General features: G+C 42.6%; 1 protein-coding gene across 7 annotated transcripts in view; it reads left to right on the forward strand.

Annotated features, from left to right (window-relative positions):
* BBS9 (Bardet-Biedl syndrome 9) overlaps positions 1-21,719 on the forward strand; it is a 487,370-nt gene that overhangs the window by 242,120 nt on the left and 223,531 nt on the right. For all 7 annotated transcript variants that reach the window (XM_050937932.1, XM_050937931.1, XM_050937937.1 and 4 more), the window contains one exon: positions 10,644-10,826. In XM_050937932.1, the coding sequence (XP_050793889.1) occupies positions 10,644-10,826 (183 nt within the window). The remainder of the gene's footprint in view (positions 1-10,643; positions 10,827-21,719) is intronic.

Here is a 21,719-nt window from a genome sequence, read left to right on the forward strand (position 1 = left end):
GATAGATTTTGGCTGGGGTTGGGTTACAAACCACTTGAATGTGGGGGGAATGGGGGATGAAATGTTCTTATTGTATGAGTAAAGGGCAGTAGAACTGTACTTAGTCTGTGATGATTTGAAGGCATCAAGAGAGGAAGTGGGGACCTGTCCCTCTCCACTGTTTAAAGACAGAGCTGATTGGGCTCCATAGAGAGTCTTCTGTTCTGTTAAGTGACCACTGCAGCTGAAATCACAGACAATCAGGTCTAAGTGCTTAGTCCTGTTGTGGGGACAGTGTTCCTGTGAGTACAGTGTTCTTGTGTAAGAAACAGCCCAGACTGCACTAGCAGCGAGCAAGGTTCCCACACTGAGAGCTGGTGGAACCTCAAGAGACCAACTTGTAGAGGTCACAGTGGCAGGTGGCAGCAGAAGGTGACTGTGCAGGGCCATTGGCAACAGAGCGGTGGAGTGAACAGTGGCACAATGAACAGACGTGGCCAGAGCGAACAGTGAGCAGTTGGAGGAACAAGCAAGGTGCCTTCTTGTCCCCAACCTAGGAGGTGTACTCATGTGAAAGCACCTCTGAACTCTGAGTCTCCACTGACTAAGATCAACGCCGGTGAGTGGAGTGCGGTAGAGGGAAAAGTGAGGGGTGTGTTAAATAAACATTTGTTTGTTGGACTATATTTTAGTCACTTTGCTCCAGAATACTAGATTTGTGACTGAGAATGGAAACTTATATAAATATGTTTCCTAGTAGGCCAAGATTTTTAAAATGCATTATTTGCCAAGGTTATCTCACATTGTTGCTATCTTGGGAGGTCATTATGTTGGGGAGTTTCTGTACTAAGCATTTTTATTATTATAATTAATTTTTACATACGAATGATCATACTGGGTCAGATCAATGGTCCATATAGCCCAGTACCCTGTCTTACAACAGTGGTCAAGGCCAGGTGCTTCAGAGGGAATGAACAGAACAGGTAATCATCAAGTGACCATCCCCTGTTGCCCATTCCCAGCTTCTGGCAAACAGGCTAGGGACACTCAGAGCATGGTGTTGCATCCCTCTCTATCCTGGCTAATAGCCACAGATGGACCTATTCTCCAGGAATTTATCTAGTTCTTTTTATAATCCTATTATAGTTTTGGTCTTCACAGCATCTCCTGGCAAAGAGTTCCCTGGGTTGACTTTATAATGTGTGAAGAAGTACTTCCTTTTGTTTTTTTAAAACCTGCTGCCTATTAATTTCATTGGGTGACTGCTAGTTCTTGTGTTATGTGAAGGATTAAATAAAATTTCCTTATTCACTTTCTTCGCACCAGTCAAGATTTTGTAGACCTCTATCATATCCCCATTAGTCATCTGTTTTCTAAGCTGAAAATTCCCAGTCATTTAAATCTCTCCTCCTGTTTCATACCCCTGATTATTTTAGTTGCCCATCTCTTACCTTTTCCAATTCCAATATATATTTTTAGAATGGGTAACCAGATCTGCACACACTATTCAAGGTGTGCGCGTACCATGGATTTATATAGAGGCAATATGATATTTTCTGTCTTATTATCTATTCCTTTCTTAATGATTCCCAACATTGTTTGCTTTTGTGACTGCTGCTGCACATTAGTGGATGTTTTCAGAGAACTATCCACAGTGACTCCAAGATCTCTTTCGTGAGTGTTAACAGCTAATTCAGATGCCAGCATTTTGTATGTATAGTTGAGATTGCTTTCCAATGTGCATTACTTTGCATTTATCAACATTGGATTTCAATTGCCATTTTGTTGCCCAGTCACCTAGTTTTGTGAGATCCCTTTGTAGCTCTTCGCAGTCTGCCTGGGACTTAACTGTCCTGAATAGTTCTGTATCATCTGCAAATTTTGCCACCTCACTGTTTACCCATTTTTCCAGATGAATATGTTGAACAGTACTGGTCCCAGTACTGACCCCTCAAGGATACCACTATTTATCTCTCTCCAATCTGAAAACTGATAATTTATTCCTACCCTTTGCTTCCCATCTTTTAACCAGTTACTGATCCATGAGAGAACTGCCCTCTTATTCCATGATGGCTTACTTTTCAAAAGTCAATTTAATTTAAATACATTTAAAAAAAATTTTTTTTTTTAGAAATCTAAATCTGTTATGTGTTTTGGTGTAACTTACATTATTCTTATGTTAAATTTGCATAATCCTAACAAAACATTTTCTTTATTCATTTTTTTTTATTTATCTCATTGGTCCTGACACCCCCCCTGTAAATTCAAATTTCAATTCCTGGGGAAACCACTGGTTGACAGTCTATCTGGTTTATGGTGGACATCTGCTAACGTCTCAAAAAGCACCATCACAGTTAGTGCTAACTGGCACTCTTATCTCAGGGTCAGATATTCATAGGCTGAAGTCCCAAATGAAAACTTAGGCTGATATGTAGTGCAGTGCAGTACTATGGTAATGTTGAAGTGTTGATAGTACTCTCCTTTGGAAGTAACATATACATCAGGAGTAGGCAACCTATGGCACGGGTGCTGAAGGCGGCACGTGAGCTGATTTTCAGTGGTGCTCGCGCTGTCTGGGTCCTGGCCACAGGTCTGGGGGGTTCTGCATTTTAATTTAATTTTAAATGAAGCTTCTTAAACATTTTAAAAACCTTATTTACTTTACATACAACAATAGTTTAGTTACATATTATAGACTTATAGAAAGAGACCAAAAAACGTTAAAATGTATTACTGGCACGCGAAACCTTAAATTAGAGTGAATAAATGAAGACTCAGCACAGCACTTCTGAAAGGTTGCCGACCCCTGATATACATTAATGCCCAGAAGTTTGTGGGCAGGGTGTAAATAAAGATAACTTTTTGACTATGGCATCCTGGCCTACATTTCATAAAGCAGGTTCAGATGTCCAAGGTGCCGTGCACATTAATTGTTGTCTCTGCTTGTCTACACAGACTCTTTCCTGCTAGTGTTCATCTCATTGCTTTATAAACAACTTTGAGAATTCTGCATGAAAGGTGCTATGGAAAAATAAATTATACTCTGAAGTAAAGGACATTAGAGCTTTTAAAAATAAATTACCAATACTATCAGACAATCGTGTCTGTTCTAACAGTATTTATTTCTAGTGTGCCAATCATAGTAGCTAGGTGCTATATACACAAATTGAACATTAATTCAGGCAGAAAAAGTTAATACATTGTGACCCAAAATGCCATTTAGATGTGTAACACAAGATATGTGACTGGTAAGTTTTTCAGATGAGTATGGAAAAAAGTGTAGTAGGACATAGTATTGAATTCTTTTTCCTTCTCCAAAATGTATAATGATAAATAATAGTGATCTGTTTTCATAGGAATGAACTAGGGAATCTCTGACATCCTATATTCTCTACTATTATGCTTTCTATTAGCACAGGTATCAACAAAATACTAATTTAGGAGGTACTTGACCTACTTATCTTTAAACATACTGGAAAGGGGTTGGATGAAGGAGATATTGGTGTTACGTATGTCGTGAGGAATTTGTCTAAGAATAATTATCAAAAGAGATCTATGAACTCATGATCAGTATTTCAGCTTGCATGACTGTTTCCAAACACAGAATGACTTTGCCTTCTGAAGCAGTCATTCGCAGCAAATAGTCTTCCACATAATTTAAGTTTTAATTGTGGGGCACTGTGATAGGGGGTACCAGACCTTTGTGGCCCCTGCTGGGAGGAAAAGAGTAGCAAAGATGGGTTCTCCAGGCCTGCCTAGAGAAATCTCATGAGGTCAGCCATCTTGGAAGCTAGAGAGACCTGGTCCTCCAAGGGCTCGGAACAGCCAATCAAAGCCCAGCACGTTCATATAAATGGAGCTGCAGAGTGTTAGCAGATCAGTTCCTGGCTGTTCAACAGGGCCGGCTCCAGGCACCAGCTTATCAAGCAGGTGCTTGGGGTGGCAACTCGGAAGTGGGGCAGCATTTTCAGGGATTCGGCAGCAATTTGGCGGAGGGTCCCTCACTCCCACTCGGAGCGAAGGACCTCCCACTGAATTGCTGCAGATCGCAATAGCGGCTTTTTATTTTTATTTATTTATTCATTTTGGCTGCTTAGGGCGGCAAAACCCCTGGAGCCGGCCCTGCTGTTCAAAGGAGCCTGAAAAGTAGTCAGAATGTAGGGCTAACTGAGTTTACATTGAGACTGCAGAGGAAGAAGAACCTGAGGCTGTTGGCCCTGAGATAGGTCTGGAGCTAAATGGGCCCAGTAGGAAGAGTCCCATGGAAAGAGCATCAGAGGATTGAAGTTGAGCCATACATGGCTGCTGTTTATAGGGTTCCTGGGTTGGAACCTGGAGTATTGGGTGGGCCCAGACTCCCCTGCCATTACAGATAAAGTGGCATAAACCCCAAAAGGGACAGGGCTTATTTGGGCACCCTACCAAAGGGCTGAATTTAAAAGGCCCAGAGCTGGGCTGAAGACCCTAGGGAGATCCAGAATCCTGGATTCTTTAATACCCTGGAAGGGATTCATTTGGACTTTGTGACTTGGCCAAAGCATCAAGCCACTAAGAAGCTACCAAGATCAGCCTACAGGAGGCACCAGAAGCACCAGAGGTGAGAAAGGCGTGAGGTACTACACCCAGCCACTAGGAGGCCCGCAAGAGGCCATCAGTAACATTGGTTGCAGAATTAATTGGCACTCAATAACTGTTTGTTTTGTAATGGGTGGGTCCATGTCTCATCAGAATAATTATATTTCTGATGCATTCCTTGATGAAGACTCTTGCCTTACATAAATAACTACCAAACACTGATTCTAGGAAATTCCAGATACCTACAATTCCCATTGACTTCTGTGGAAAATAAGCACCTACCAGAACTGGCCTGTGTGACAGAAATAAACGTTCCTGTTTGGAGAAAACAGAACTAACTCTGTGTGTGTGTGTGTGTGTGTGTGTGTGTGTGTGTGTGTGTGTGTGTGTGTGTGTGTGTGTGTGTGTGTGTGTGTGTGTGTGTGTGTGTGTGTGTGTGTGTGTACACTCATTTTTTTTGTTCCAAAAGTGATTTTAAGTATGTACATTTAGGAATATGGGGGGCTGGCTCTGAAAATCAGAACCTTTTAGGTGCCTTAAGTTGGGCAACCAAAAACTGAAACACTCAAAATCCACTAGTCATTTTTCAAAGGACTAAAGGCAGTGCTTACTTTGTAATGAAAGAGATGCTGGGGATCAGGCAATTTGTTTACTTTCATAACTGATGCAGCAAGCCTAGAGGTGCCCGGGCTACGAACTGCCATGACTAGAGGTGCTGGGGCTTGGCCCTGACAAGCCCCGGCAGAAATGAAGTACTGACTAAAGGTGACATGCAGGAAAACCAAGCAGTTAACCTTTGACACATCTTCCAACGTGAATATGATATACAGAAACCATAACAAAGTCTCTTTACTTAGAAATTATTTGGAACAAATCTTGTTGGTGTTACTCATGGAGGGTGAAGTCTACGAATTTCTCAGAATATTATAAAAACACTTCTGGAGTAGAGCTTTGCCCTTGCCAACTGTGAATGTGAAATTTTAATGGAAGTGTGTTAAATGCGTGTCCTTGATTTAGAGAATATTTATTCTTGGGTGTTGTTTCTTTTTTACAATGTGCTTCCATTAATAACTTTTTTTTAAAAGCAGAGTTCCGCTTTACTGTAGATTGGTTTATTGGAACAGGGTTAGAATTTGGTCAGCCAGAAAAGAGTTCACAAAAAAGGCCATAAATGAAAAGAAAATTGTGATCAACTTTTAAACAAATATTATACCAGATGCTATGCTTTCGGCCTTTGCCAATGCCTCTTTGATCTTTGCTCTGCCAGTCATTTCCCCCTCTTCTACTGCTTTGAATCTGGAGGTTTCGTGAAACCTGTTTTTTGGTTATCTTTTGGGTGTAACCTTTATGTTTCCAAGAAGCAAGAGGCTAAGGGGGAAAAAAACCTGACTGTCCAGTAATGGGCCTTGTATTGGATTGATGGACTCTTTTCTAGAGGCTATCTGATCAAATGAAAATTCATGTACTACAGCCATATTAGTGACAGTAAGGGACAGTGGAGCTAAAGCTTGCTTGCAGTCATGAAGAAATAAGGGACATAGAAAGGCCTCTACTGTAAGCAAAGAAGAAGTTTCCTTGCTTTGTTACTTTATGCATGTTTATACAGAAAGTAAAGAAGACGTTATCTGAAACAATGAGCAGATGGAAAAATTGATAAACTTGAAGTAGTTTAGAAATTAGAGAGAAACCATAGTAGAATCTAAGGAGACTGAAGAATCTCAGTTTGCAGAGACAAAGATTCTAATTTTTCCCGCATAGTAAAAGTGGTTATTAGAAATAACGTCCAGTGAAGAGGAAATATTAAAATGTGGAACTTACTTTGAGATTTTGGAAAAAGTTCTAAGCACCTATACTTTCACAAATTTCCTAAGAGTCTGAATGAAGCTTCTTAGAAGAACTCTTAAAGACATTTACCTGATGTCTTAGGAATTGTTCGAAGAAATTTTCCTCTCTAAGCAAAGGTTTATTTTTTAATCCTATACACTGAGAGTGAAACCATGTGTGGATCTGGATGAGGATTGCATTGCAAAGATTATGGAAGCTGTCCCAGCTGCTTTCTATATTACTAAGACATCTAGTTCAGAACAGACCTCAAGGGGTATTCTCCTTGTAACCTTTACCCCGTCTAATTATAGAGATTGGGGTTTGAAACTGAGATTGTCAGTGTAGACATATATTATTTCATGGTAATAAAATCTTTATAATCCCAGATGTTTCAGATCTCGTGAAGCTTCATGTTTGCAATTCCTCATCTATAAGTAGAGATTTAGACTTAAAAGCTGTTCTTTCCTTTGGTTTCTCTATAAGTGCTGGGTGGAATAATGTATATGTATAATACATGATGGTGTGGTAGAAAGATTTCATTGGCATGTGTTTGAGGGTTGCAACACACCAAGACCACCCTGTCTCCTTAGGAATTTAAGCGTTTTAGTGATGCAAAACCATTTTGCATATTGTGCATCTCAGAACAGAGTAATTTTGGGACAAAGAAGAAAACATTCTTGTGGCAGGTAAATTTTTAAAAAGCTCCCTCTTAAAACTCTTCGGAGATTTGGCATGTTAAAAGTAGTTCCAGGGAGGCTGATTCATTTATTTATTCATTGAATTCTTTTCTATTCTAGATATTTACTTAGATTTTTAAAACATATAAAGGAGTGCATCCCTTGGACATAACTACAATTATATTGGAAGAGGCTGCCTTGCCTCATTGACAAATAAAACATCAAACAATAAGACCATTTCACTGTAAGCAATGGTAATCAAGCCACTCCAAGATTCAGCTCACCCCACTCCCCAAATCCTGGGAAGCAGATGAACCTGGCTGTCTGACTGAAAATTTTACAAATGTGGGTTATTTTGAGACAAGTTTTAGAGCAGATTCCAAAGTGGAACATCCCTCATGTAGAAATCCAAGCCAACAGCTCCTTTTCATTTCTATTGATGGGCTCAAACTCAAGTGAATCAGATGATGTCATTTGGGGCAGTATAGCCCAGGGTGTGAGGCTGTAATTCAAATGACCACCCCCCAGACTACTTAGGGTTTATAAGTTAAAACCAGCATCTTGATTTCTCAAACAGAAATGTATTGATGTTAGTGCTTATCCCAGAGTACCGATCTGAAATTCCACTTAGTAAGTGGGACACTTCATTTTGCACTAGCTTTAGTTTTCAAGTGGTCTCAAAATGTAACTCATTACAATAGTGGTAATCTTGAAGACAAAGCAATAGATAACTGTGGCAAGATCTGTCTCCAAAAGGAAAAAAAAAATCCCACCCTGTTCATTAAGTGCAAATAAAAGAAAGTGATCTTGTCCATGGCTACTATTTGGGCATCAGTGGGCAACTGCTTGGGATCTAATAAGGTACCCAAATTGTGCACTGGTTACAAATGGCTGTCACACTCTCTCACTTTTGGGTGTTGATAGATTGTCATCTATTCCAGCTGCTTCCTCTAACCCACCAACATTAGTTGCATCTAATCTAGGCTAAGTCATAGCCCCCATCCAAGCATCAAGCTCATAATGACTCCGAGTTATTCATTACACAACACTAGCCTGGTACAATATGATAGCGGCATAGTGCTGGGTGTCATAGAAAATACATCTCAGCTCATCTTTCCTCACTTTTCCCTTTCACCAGTCTCAAAACAATTGAACAGGAACAATGTAAAAACAGATCCCTTTAGTGCCCCTTGAGAGGGTTCTTGGGGCAAAGGAACAATTGCCTACAGTTGTCCTTTCAGAAAAATTAAAAACAGAGCCACTCTGGATTAGTGAGTAAAGTGGTCAAATGTGCATAACAGTGCTGCATTTATCTCAGTTTCTTACAGTGCTGCATTTCTCTCATTGCTGTTGTGTGTGTGTGTATGTGTTTGTGTGAATTAAAATTAACGTCCAGTTCTTGAAAGGCCTGCTGAGGCCTCATAGCTTGTATGTAGCTTTTGCCCCACTGCTAATCTCCAGTGACTGGGTGAGCATGTAGATTTTTTTACCTGCTCTGGCCTTGTGCCATCTTTCTGTGGTTGGCTGACAGTTGCAATGTGGTGGCTGTACTGCATGTAAACAGTGCCATGAGATTTAGGTAAAGTTGCTGGATGTGACCCTGTTCATACTATATGATTAATGTCCATGATGCTGTTGCTTTCCTGTAACCAATTTTAGAGCATATTAGGGCAGTTCTCACCATTTGGGATTAATTTCACTCTACTTTTTATGAGTTGAACTTTTTCCCTTAGTTTAACTAACTGGGTGTCTGCATCATTACTTGGCTTTAGTTAATATAGTGTTTGGACTTGGATGTCCTTGGGGTTCTCCATTTTATTTGGAAATGTACACTTTAAAATCTAGAACAAAAGCAACCAACACTTTTTGTTTGAAATAATTTATTGTTTCCTAAAATTCACTATATCTTTAGTTCCATGTTCACCTGAAAACACCTAGGAAACACCCCCATCTGTGCTGCCAATGTTGCACATTAAAAATAATTTTCCTTCACCAAAACTGGTTGGGTTTGTTTCCAGGCTGAAGATACATGTATAGTATTTTTCCTTTTCACATAGCTCAACCTATTGAAGTTCACTATCATAGAATATTGGGGTTGGAAGGGACCTCAGGAGGTCATCTAGTGCAACCCCCTGACAGATTTTTGCCCCAGATCCCTAAATGGCCTCCTTAAGGATTGAACTCACAACCCTGGGTTTAGCAGGCCAATGCTCAAAACCACTGAGCTATCCTTCCCCCCATTCTATCCTAGCTTTCCTTTATAAATTAATTATGTTCTAATACTAATTATACTTTGCACTTCTGTAGGGACTTTCATGAAAACATCACAAAGCACTTTACAAAATTAAGTCTCACAACATCCCTGTTAAGTAGGCATTGTCTCTTTGCAGATGAGTAAACATACGAAGAAAGAGGTTATGAGTCTGATTTTGAAGAAGTGCTGTGCATTGATTCAAATGGCAGCTGCAGATGGTCACCACCTCTGAAAACCAACCTTTTGGAGGCAATATGTAATATCAGTAGCTGAGATTAAAAAGTGTCTTGGAAATTGTGGCTCAAACCCCACTTTAGCCACCAGCAATGCTTATATCCTTTAAATTCAATCTATGCATAGCATGGAAAATATGTTGCTGGTACATAAAATTACATTGAAATGATAGGAAATTATATTGAAGAAAGCAATAGTAAGTTTCATAGATAGAGCCCTTAGGATTCTACACTTTGTAATCTATATTTCAAACAAATATTAGTTATTTTTCTCACATTTCTGCAAGGTACTGCCATGCATACATTTGTAGAAAATGGACAGTAGTGTCTGTCATTACAAAACACATCTAATATTAGTAAAATTCCATTTAGCAGTTTCAAGTTTTCCTCTCAGGTTCTGCTTCTGGTTTTTTCCACTGAGTACTGAAGAGGATAAAAATATCATGGCAGCTTACAGGAAAAGGAGCTGATATTTAAAGCGAGCATACACCTAATTTTCTTTTCAAGGTCTGTGTAGTCCAGTATTCTACACTGGTGTTAAAAATGACATCACCCAACCAATCATATGCCAGAGCATCTACATTATTGGTATAACGCTGAACTAGCCCATACTATGCATACAACCCCACCTAATAAAATAAAAATGTGGCAATTTTTTCCATATAGAAATAACTGACATATTAAATTACAGTTTTAAAAGAAATGAAATAAATCTAATACTTTTGATTATGAGCCCTACAAGGATGTTGGTCAAACAGTGATTAACATCATGTGTGATATAATCCTCAATGTTTACAGTTGGTTAGGGATGATTGTATTACATTAGATTATGGGAATCAACCTGGAGAGTGCCTTATTGAAGAATATGCATTAAACAGAATCCTCTCTACACCGACTGAATTTATTGATTAATCCCACTGCCACATGTATTTTAAATTACCTTGACAAATGATAACTTATTTAAAACTTTCTGTGACTTGTGTTTATGGGAGACAAAGTTCATCAGGTCTTTCTAAAGAAAAACAAGAATGTGCCAAATGTAATGTGTGAAGTGTTAAGAATGGTAAAATTATATCTAACAAAAGTTTGTGATTTTTGCAGATAATAGCTCTAGCAGATGCGGCAGAGGAAAACCAAGCCAATATGTTCCAAGCATTCACAAAGTTGAAAAGTGCCACCCAGCTGGTGATTATGCTGATTAGTCTGTGGCAGAAACTCAGCACTGACCAAGTTGCTATTCTGGAAGCTACGTTTTTGCCATTAATGCAGGATACCCAAGAGCTGGTAAGGATCTGTGAGATTTACTGAAAATCTGGATATGTGGAAAAATACAAACTGATCGATTAACTTGGTTTTCCCAATGTGTTCTGCAAATGGCCATTCCTTTTAATGGAATGTTATATTTCCCTTCCCACTATACTGTATCGAAAAAACTTTATTTAGAAGGGTTGTTTTAAGATTTGGTTGAGTCTACTTTAAATCCATTCTTCTTCATCAGCTACGGTGAAGCCTTTGATTTGTACATCTCAGGGTTTGCATGCTACCAATTAACTTTCAAGTTAACCAGTCCTTGCTTGTCAAACCAAATGGAAAGACTTAATATATCTAATATAGCTAATATATCTAAATACATCTATTTAAATGCTGATAGCAATTGTGATAATAGTTTTGTAGTTTTGTTATCATTTGAATGAGTTGTAAGTAGGGATTATCTACATTGTGGATTTGCCGCAGTTATAGTCATTGGTGTCTAGCCACCAGTGTAGCTGCACTGGAGCAACCCCCATCTGTAAACAGGCAAAGTTGCTGTATATTATGCATCCGAAGAAGTGAGCTGTAGCCCACGAAAGCTTATGCTGAAATAAATTTGTTAGTCTCTAAGGTGCCACAAGTACTCCTGTTCTTTTTGTATATTATGATTTACCTGGGTTTTAAACTTGGGGTAAGCACCACCTGTGCAAATAGCAGCTTTTTTAGACTGCACCAGCTACATCATTGGCTGTTACTAAGGCAAATCCATAGCCTACACAAGACCTTAGATTAAAATACCACATCCTTAAAAACACACTCCCTGTATGGCAAATGGCATCTTGTTTTAAAATACCTACTAAAAACCACGTTTGAAAATATTGACTATATAGACCATATTGCTTGCATAGTGTAGTCTATATTTCTGTTAATTTTTCCTTTGAGCCTTTGTCTGAAAACAATCTTTGTAGTAACTTCCACAGCAGTCACTTATTACATCACAGACAGGATTTAGGATTACGATTTCATGTAGAGAATAAACAGGAGAAGGTGAACTCTTGAAAAGAATGTCATAAAGAAAGGATTATTAGTGACAAATGGAGAAGAGCAGATGAATTTTCAAGGAACAAAGATTCTGTTAGTGGTAATATTCAATATCTTATTAATAAAGCACATGAAAAATATTTATCTTACAAGCTAATAATTAAAAGTGCTTTACATTTTCAAAGCCTTTCACCAGTATCTAATTATTCCTCACAGCACCCTACAAGATAGGTAAATAGCATCATTTTATAGATGAAGATACTAAAAACACATAGATGTTAAGTATCTTCAAGGCCACATAGAGCCTTAAACAATTGTGTCTTGAGGCCCGTTTGTGATTCATTACTCTATGTCAGCAACTTTTGTCAGGCTTGACATACTCACTACACCGCTCACACTGGTGCCATGATATTTATTGAAAAGGTGATGTAATATATTGTTTGAACTCTAATAACACACTGGTCATTAATGTCACTGTGAAATGTTTGTTACAGTTCTACAGGTAAATTATGGATATTCTCTTATATTATGTCCTGTAAACAGACAAAAGTGGCAAAACCCTCCTGCAATTTTGTAACGGGGGTAGGTTGCTGAGTCAGAGCTGCTTAACCCATTGACACTCAGTACATACTGGAATGCTGGCTGGCAGCGTTCTGATACAAGAACTACAGCAGCTGAGCTTTTTGAGGTGCTAAGGGTTACAGAGCAGGCAGTGACATAACCCCTCACTGTCATGTTCTGGATTGCACCCCAGAACGTGACAATATTATCCTGTGTTTTATCAATAAGAAAAATATATGGCACAATTTGTTTATATGAGAGATATGAGTTACAAGACATAATCTTACTGAACAGTAAAATTCTCACATCCAGTCCGTACTGTGACTATATCATCTGTGTGCAGATCTCTATCGTATTCTGTACTTGTTTAATGTGTATAACTATCTTAGCGCTCTGTGGTTGTGTGTAAACATACAGACCATGCACTAGAGAAGCACATTGCCATTAAGAAATCCATCCTATAGTTTGAAGAGAAGTTTGACACACATCTCTTTTTTAAATGTACACAGTATTGTACAACTCCTGTCAGAATTGAATGAGGAAATATATTTAATGAAAACAAAATGGAAGACTTAAAAAAAAAATCTAAAAATCCATTATAATATATTCGATTTCATACTCTTAATTCACAATCGCGTTATAATAATCTGTGCTGATCTATTACAATATAAACTGAATTCAGGTTTCATTACATATCCAAAATTTTGGGCTGGTCAGTAGCCATTTTAGCAAGCTTGGGCTAAGTTCCAGATGCACCTAGGAATACCCATTGTTTCAACTAGAAAACAAGTGAAACTTGGTGTTTCACATGTTTTTTACCCCAAACCTGGGAAAACAACAGTGGGTATTTGGTCTTTGGTGTTTGGACTTACTGAAACCTGAAACTCAAAGTGAAAAATTCAGGGGTGTAAATTCACATGAACTAAATCAGCAAAAGGTTCGAGTCCCCTGTAAGTGGAAACTATCTGGTTTTGCATGGCTCACTTTTATTGTTCCATTAGGGCTGTATTGCTTTGACACATTTTCTGGTACAACATGGGAAAATCTGTTACAGATCTTAAAAATAAAAGATGCCACTTTCATATGTATCTCGATGTGGCTTTGATATAGTAGGTCACAATTTTACATGTTACGATGCAAGACCTCACATATAAATGTTGTGGGGATGTGAATCTGCAGAGAGTCTGGGGTGACAAATGTAAACCTGAAATAATGGGTTGGAAATTTAAAAGAAGCCTTTACCAAACTATTGAAATACATCCCATATTGTAGTTATTATGGTACCGCAAAAATCTGAATGTAATTTAAAGAGAACTTTAGATGAGGGGAGGGAAGCTTCTGACATACCAATGGTATTTACAGACAGAAGCTCCCAGCTAGTGTTCAGGTTTCCCCACAAGCAGTTGAGTGGAATGTGGTGAAAGAAATTACTCTGAAGAATTTTTATTTACTCTTCAAATAATTCTGCACAATGGTTTGTTGTATTTGTATTTGGGTGGAATGTGTTAGAAGATAGTTTGGATACAATATACCTCTCTAGAATATTTTCTGCTTCATGAACATTAAACTCAGAAAGTGCTTTTTTAATAAAGGGAAATGTTTAGAACATACTATTACTGTAAAAAAAAAAAAAAAAAAAAAAAAGTAGTTCTAACCATAATGTCAACATTATTCTCATACATGTCATTCCATTTAGAAGAGATTGCTTCTTGTTTTCTGGACCTGCCAGGCACTTCATTTAGACACTTAGCATAAGAGTAATTCAGTGTTTCGAGTTCCCATTGGCAATAAATAGCCTCTCAGACTAGTAAACAGTTCCTGCTGCAGACGATATCATGGTTTACGTACTCTTAACTGAAGTAAAGTCTGGTTTTGCCACCTACAAAGATATGTCAAAATAAAAAGAATAGTGCATTCTTTCAAAATAAAGTTCCTGAAAACAAAGATTGTGCTTTTTTCTTGTGTTTTGGTAACCAGAAAGTCATAGAATCATAGAATATCAGGGTTGGAAGGGACCTCAGGACCAACCGCCTGCTCAAAGCAGGACCAATCCCCAACTAAATCTTCGCAGCCAGGGCTTTGTCAAGCCTTACCGTAAAAACCTCTAGGGAAGGAGATTCCACCACCTCCTTAGGTAACCCATTCCAGTGCTTCATTACCCTCCTAGTGAAAAAATTTTTCCTAATATCCAACCTAAACCTCCCCCACTGCAACTTGAGACCCATTACTCCTTGTTCTGCCATCTGGTACCACTGAGAACAGTCTAGATCCATCCTTTTTGGAACCCCCTTTCAGGTAGTTGAAAGCAGCTATCAAATCCCCCCTCATTCTTCTCTTCTGCAGACTAAACAATCCCAGTTCCCTCAGCCTCTCCTCATAAGTCATGTGCTCCAGCCCCCTAATCATCTTTGTTACTCTCTGCTGGACTTTTTCCAATTTTTCCACATCCTTCTTGTAGTGTGGGGCCCAAAACTGGACACAGTACTCCAGATGAGGCCTCACCAATATTGAATAGAGGGGAATGATCACATCCCTCGATCTGCTGGCAATGCCCGTATTTGTACAGGCCAATGCTGTTAGCCTTCTTGGCAACAAGGGCACACTGTTGACTCATATCCAGCTTCTTGTCCACTGTAACCCCTAGGTCTTGCCTAGCCATTCGGTCCCTAGTCTGTAGCAATGCATGGGATTCTTCTGTCCTAAGTGCAGGACTCTGCACTTGTCCTTGTTGAACCTCATCGAATTTCTTTTGGCCCAATCCTCTAATCTGTCTGTATCCTATCTCTACCCTCCAATGTATCTACCATTTCTCCCAGTTAGTGTCATCTGCAGACTTGCTGAGGGTGCAGTCCACACCATCCTCCAGATCATTAATGAAGATATTGAACAAAACTGGCCCCAGGACTGACCTTGATCTCTGAAAATACCTCTCTTTTCCCCTTCTCAATCCCTAAGGAGCTGTGGGCAGGTCTATATTACCACATAAGTCAATCTAACTTACATCACTCAGGGGTGTGAAAAAGGCCTCCCTGAGCAACGCAAGTTTCATGCTGTACACACCAGCGCTATGTCAGTGGGAGACGATATCCCACTGACATAGCTTATGCTTTTCTCCAAGGTGGAGTAATTATGCTGATAGGAGAACTCTCTCCCATCGGCATAGTGCATCTTCACCAGAAGTGCTACAGAGGTATAGCTGCATTAGTGCAGCTGTGGCAGTGTAGCACTATAATGTAGACTTTCCCTATGGCTATCATTATATTTTTAGCTAACTTTATATACTAAAACTCCATCCATCCAGACAAGGGGGGCTAAGTGAGATTCTCTGGGACATCTTAGTTGAGTGGAAGGGTCACTCTCGTTTGATACTAATAAAGCAAAACTTTTCTCTGTGATGCTTCTTTTGTTCCATACATCTCCTGAGGAGCATAACATCAGGAACTGAACCAAATTAAATGAGTTGGCACTAGAATGAGGCTACAAGGGTGTCCTTGCAAGATGTATGTTAAAAATTCAGTGTTATTTGATGTGATAAATGTCTTGGTTTTATCTGGCGGAAAACAAACAAACAGTGTTGATTTTTCTCCCATTGAAGCTGATGGCAAAACTCAATAGAGGAAAATCCTGGTCTCATTGAAATCAATGTCAGTTTTGCCACTGACTTCAATAGGAGTAGGATTGAGCCCATATAGTATTTTTTTGATGTCTCAAGGTAATAAACATTTGTGTTTCTTTTAATAGAACTGATGAATATTTTGCAGGGCTATCTCTTTTATTATTATCTTACTAAAGAGGAGAACAAGAATATGGATTAGAGAAGTGGGAAAAATAAAGAGAGAACCTTCGGGTTATTCCACTGAATTTTTTTTTTGACTTGGTTAAACTGATCTGGAGAGAGAGAGATTCTAAACATGTTGAGTTTCTGATAGAGCATATGTTTACAAAAGGAAATCCTTTTGGGAGGGCAGGGAATTTATCCAGGCTAATTTAAAAGGTTCAAAGGGTTCATACAGCGCAGGATAGTTGTGATATTATGGTTGTATGGCGTCTGGATTGAGTGATGACTCAGATGTCTTATCACTACAGTTATTAAAATCCTCTATGTTTATAAAATTACAAAGGAAAAAATTCTGTCACTATTAACTGCTTAATTTTATGACTGATAGAGGACCCTCATAAATATAGTGGTCTATGGGAACCTAATCAAAGAATAAATATTTTTATGGTTCCCATGATGTTACCAAATAATGTCATAATAGGAATTTCACTGCACAAAACCATCCCTTCTCTATTATAGTCAAATTTGTGATGTTATAGTTAACGTTCACTAGGAGATGTCTTTTTGCTTTTTGCTATCTGCTTTTTTTTTTACATTTGATATTATAGCTACCAGCTAAGTTGTTTCCGTACTCAACTTTTAATTAATCTACTAGTACAGTTTTAATTTGAGGAAAGAGTAGGTAAGGTAGAAGGTCGTGAAGGTAGAAATGGTTATTTTTAAAATAGTTGACTATGTTATGGAATGCTGTAAACTTGAGTTAATGATCTTACTGAATTAGAGCATATGGACACAGTATATGCTAAAGCAGAACAACATGAGGAAAACATAGTGGCAAAAGAAATTACTAAATGTCAAATAGTCCTATTGAAATTAATGTCAAGCCATGTTAGAAAAGAATTTGGGTGTAAGTGGGAAGAAAGAGAATAGGATCACTAATTTGACAAGAAAGAATAATGGAGGCTTTTTGTTTGTTTCATATTTTTGTTTCTTTAACACAAAGAGCTCCACTTTGTGTAAGGGGATCCCTTCCTGACTGAATGGTCTCAAGATTAAATGTAAGTTATAAGTGAATTAATTTTGATATGTATAATTCTCTCAAGACTAATGATGTTCAACATTTCTTGACTCCTTCAGCCAAAGTTTGCTATTGTTAAAAACTTGTGGAGAATGATTTAAGCTTTTTGGACAGCAATGTTCTTTGCATAACCCATATATTTTTAACCTATCAGGAATCGCAGCTTCGCTGTTTTCACCAATTAGTATATATGTACAGTCCAGACTCCTGAGATCAGTTGAATTAGAGTAAATCCAGACTGAGTCCCAGGGATGCCTCCACCCAATTCATATCTTCTATAACAACTTTTTAGAGTGGAAGTACCAAAGCTGTCATGCATAGTGTAGTGAGATGGTCTTTTCCCTTCCTGATTTTTTGCACCATTCAGTTCTTCTTCGAGTGATTGCTCATATCCATTCCAGTTAAGTGTGCGCGCTGCGCGTGCACATTAGTCGGAAACTTTTTACCCTAGCAACTCCAGTGGGCCGGCAGGTCGCCCCCTAGAGTGGCGCCGCCATGGTGCTTGATATATACCCCTGCCGGCCCACCCGCTCCTCAGTTCCTTCTTACCGCCGTGTCGGTCATTGGAACTGTGGAGCACGGCGTTGCTGTCTTCCACCTCCCTAGCTCTCCTTCGTTGTACAGTTCATAGTTGTAGTTAGTAGTAAATAGTTGTTAAGTGTAGTTAGTTAAGTAGTATATTGTAAATAGTTGTAAATATTTGTTAGCCGGTTTGGGCCGTAGCCCTTCCCGGCACCCAGCACCGGGCCCAGGCCTGGTTCGCCGGGCTTCAAACAATGCACGGCCTGTAAGAAGCCGATGCCGACCAGCGATCCCCACGACGCGTGCCTAAAGTGCCTGGGGGACAAGTGCCGCATTTGCAAGGCTTTTAAGCCTAGGACAAAGAAGGAGAGAGACCAGAGATTGAGGACTCTCCTTATGGAAGCGGCACTCAACCCGACAGCTTCACAGACCGTCGCCTCTACGCCGGCACCGGAAAGACTCCCCGGCACCGTCCTTCCCCGGCACCGGGTCCCGAAGCAAGGCCCTCGAAGTCTGCAACTCCATCCAGGCAGACTCGAGTGGAGCGCCCGGCACCTACCTCGGCCGCGGCACCACCGACAGGGATCCCGTCGACTCCGGGCCCAGAGGGTCCGTCGAGTCCGGTCCCTCCTAGCTCCTCCATAAGATCTGGGGTTGAGCTATTGGTTCCATCGACGCCGGAGACCTTTGCCTCGGCACAGGACCTAATCGCTCTAACAGAGCCAACTCAGCCTCCACCCCCGGTACCTCCGGTGCAGGTTGTGTCCAGAGGCAAACCGACGATGAGAGCGCCGTCTCGGGACTCACGCTCGCTGTCGAGGTCCCGTCACTGTGGACGCTCCCGATCCCGGCGCTGCTTGCAGTCCGGGCACCACTCCCCTCGGCGGTACCGGTCGCACTTGCGGCACTGGTCATCCTCCAAACAGTCCCGGTCTGGTTCCAGTCACCGATACCGGCACCGGGACTCTAGGAGCCGTTCCCGCCATCGATCAACTCCCCGGTCGACCTCCCGGCACCGAGCTGGTGGCAGGTCCCGGTCCCAGTCGACCTCCCGGCACCACGTCTTGACGAGGGCAAGAAGGTCGCAAGAACCTCGTTGCAGGCCTCCTTGGACGCAGCGGACTCGGCCGCGCGTACCCTCGCCTCAGGGGTTACAATGCACCGATCCCGGCACCGGTATGACTCCCGGTACCGGTCCCCGGCACCGAGAACATCTTCGGCGCCAGGACGAGGGGATTCCTACCAGCCGCGTTCAGCCCCTCCATGGCCTTCCAGACAGCCGTCTGTGTTGTCACAGGCGGACAGTGTTTATGCACTGGGCACAGACAGGCACGCGGCCCTTTTTCAAGACCCTCCTCAACAGGACCAGAGACCGCAGCAGTGGGGGTTCTGGACACCCTGGGAGTACCACCAAGCCCAGGGCCCCCAACAGCTTCCTCCTAGACCTGCGACGACTGAGCACAGGGCGCCGGAGGCATCGCTGTCTCGCCCCCCCCCCTCCGGACGGGGAGGACAGGTCAAAACAGCAGGACCCTGAGCTCCCTCCGGAGTCAGAGGCGCGGGCTCAGACAGACCCCCCGCTGGACACTCTCTTGCCAGGGGTCTCCTCATCGTCTTCTCCCGATGAGGCTGTGGCAGGCACTTCTTCCACCAGCCCTCCCCCACTCGACCTCAGGGCACACCAGGACCTCCTCAGGCGCGTAGCGCAGAACTTGAACCTGCAAGCTGAGGAGGTCTCCGAGATCGAGGATCCCGTGGTGAGCATCCTCTCCTCAGATGCTCCCACCAGGGTCGCCCTGCCCTTTATTCGGACTATCCAGCCAACGCCAATACGATCTGGCAATCGCCAGCCTCCATCCCCCCTGCTGCATGTGGCATGGAGCGGAAGTACATGGCTCCCTCCAAGGGCTATTAGTACCTCCATGTTCACCCGACACCGTGCTCCCTAGTAGTGCAGTCGATGAACGAGAGGGAGCGTCATGGACAAGAGGCCCTGGCTCCCAAATCCAAGGAGGCCAGGCGTATGGACCTCCTCGGCCGCAAGGTCTATTCGGCGGGGGCCCTTCAGCTCAGGGTTTCCAACCAGCAAGCCCTCCTTAGCCGCTACGCCTTTAACTCTTGGGTGGCAGCGGATAAGTTTAAAGAGCTGTTGCCACAGGAGGCGCGTCAAGAATTTGCGGCAATTCTTGACGAGGGCAAGAAGGTCGCAAGAACCTCGTTGCAGGCCTCCTTGGACGCAGCGGACTCGGCCGCGCGTACCCTCGCCTCAGGGGTTACAATGCACCGCATCTCCTGGCTTCAGGTTTCTGGCCTTCCACCAGTGCTCCAATACACCATCCAGGACCTCCCGTTCGAAGGCCAGGGCCTGTTCTCGGAGAAGACAGACCTCAGACCAAAAAGTCTGAAGGACAATCGGGTCATTATGCGCTCCCTTGGGATGCACACGCCTGGGACACAACGCAGACCCTTCTGGCCGCAACAACAGCAGCAGCGCCGGCCGTACCCCCAGTTCCGCCAGCGGCAGGACCTCAATAGGCGCCGCAGCAGAAATGGCAGGCGCAGGAAGTCAGGGAACCAAGGGGGGCAGAACCAAAGCTCCTTCAAAGCCCCACCTGGACCCAAACCTTCATTTTGAAGGTGCGCCCGAGGGCGTAGTACCAGTTTCCCCCACGGATCCTTCCCCCCCGTTTTCCAACCGCCTTTCGTTTTTCCACCAGGCATGGACCCAAATAACATCCGACCACTGGGTCTTATGCACTGTGCAGACGGGATACCGTCTGCAGTTTACGTCTTTCCCTCCCTCCCGCCCCCAACCCTCGTCCCTCTTCAGGGACCCCTCTCACGAGCAATTCCTCTGCCAGGAGGTGCAGACGCTCCTCGACAAAGGAGCCATAGAGGCGGTTCCAGAGAACGAGAAGAGCAAGGGGTTTTATTCCCGCTACTTCCTCATCCTCAAGGCCAAGGGAGGCCTCAGACCTATCCTCGACCTGCGGGAACTCAACAAACATCTGGTGAAGTTGAAGTTCCGCATGGTATCCCTGGGGACCATTATCCTATCTCTGGATCCTGGAGACTGGTATGCCGCCCTCGACATGCAGGACGCTTACTTTCATATTGCCATATTGCCACACCACAGACGTTTCCTTCGGTTCGTGGTCGACCGCCATCATTACCAATTCGCGGTCCTCCCGTTTGGCCTCTCTACGGCCCCGAGGGTATTCACCAAATGCATGGCTGTCGTTGTCGCACATCTTCGGCACAGTCGCATTCACATGTTCCCTTACCTCGACGATTGGCTGATTCGGGGCACGTCAGAGCTGCAGGTCCGCAGCCACGTCCGCAGGATCACCGGCCTTTTTACTACCTTGGGCCTCATTATCAATGTAGACAAGTCCACTCTGCTCCCCACACAGAGAATAGAGTTCATTGGGGCCGTTCTGGACTCCACCTTGGCCAGGGCCCTTCTGCCGTTGCCCAGGTTCCAGTCGCTGTCGGCCATCATTCAGCGCTTGCTGGCGGCCTCCCTGACCTCTATAAGGACGTGCCTAACCCTGTTAGGCCACATGGCGGCCTGCACATTTGTGACAGGTTATGCACGGCTCCGCATGAGGCCCCTCCAATCTTGGCTCATCGCGCAATACCGGCCGGCCAGACAGTCGCTAGACACGCTTGTCACAATCCCCCAGGGGGTACTGGATTCCCTCCGCTGGTGGCTAGACCAGTCCGTCGTGTGTGCGGGGCTCCTGTTTCACCCACCCCAACCCTCGGTGTCCCTAACAACGGATGCCTCAGATCTCGGCTGGGGGGCCCACCTGGGAACCCTGAGGACACAGGGCCTGTGGTCCCCGCAGGAGGTGGATTTACACATCAACATGCGGGAGTTGAGAGCGGTCCGCCTTGCTTGTCAAACGTTCTGTCATCAGCTTCGAGGTCGTTGTGTCGCGGT

The sequence above is a fragment of the Gopherus flavomarginatus genome, chromosome 2, assembly GCF_025201925.1.
Source record: "Gopherus flavomarginatus isolate rGopFla2 chromosome 2, rGopFla2.mat.asm, whole genome shotgun sequence".
Classification (NCBI taxonomy): Eukaryota; Metazoa; Chordata; order Testudines; family Testudinidae; genus Gopherus; species Gopherus flavomarginatus.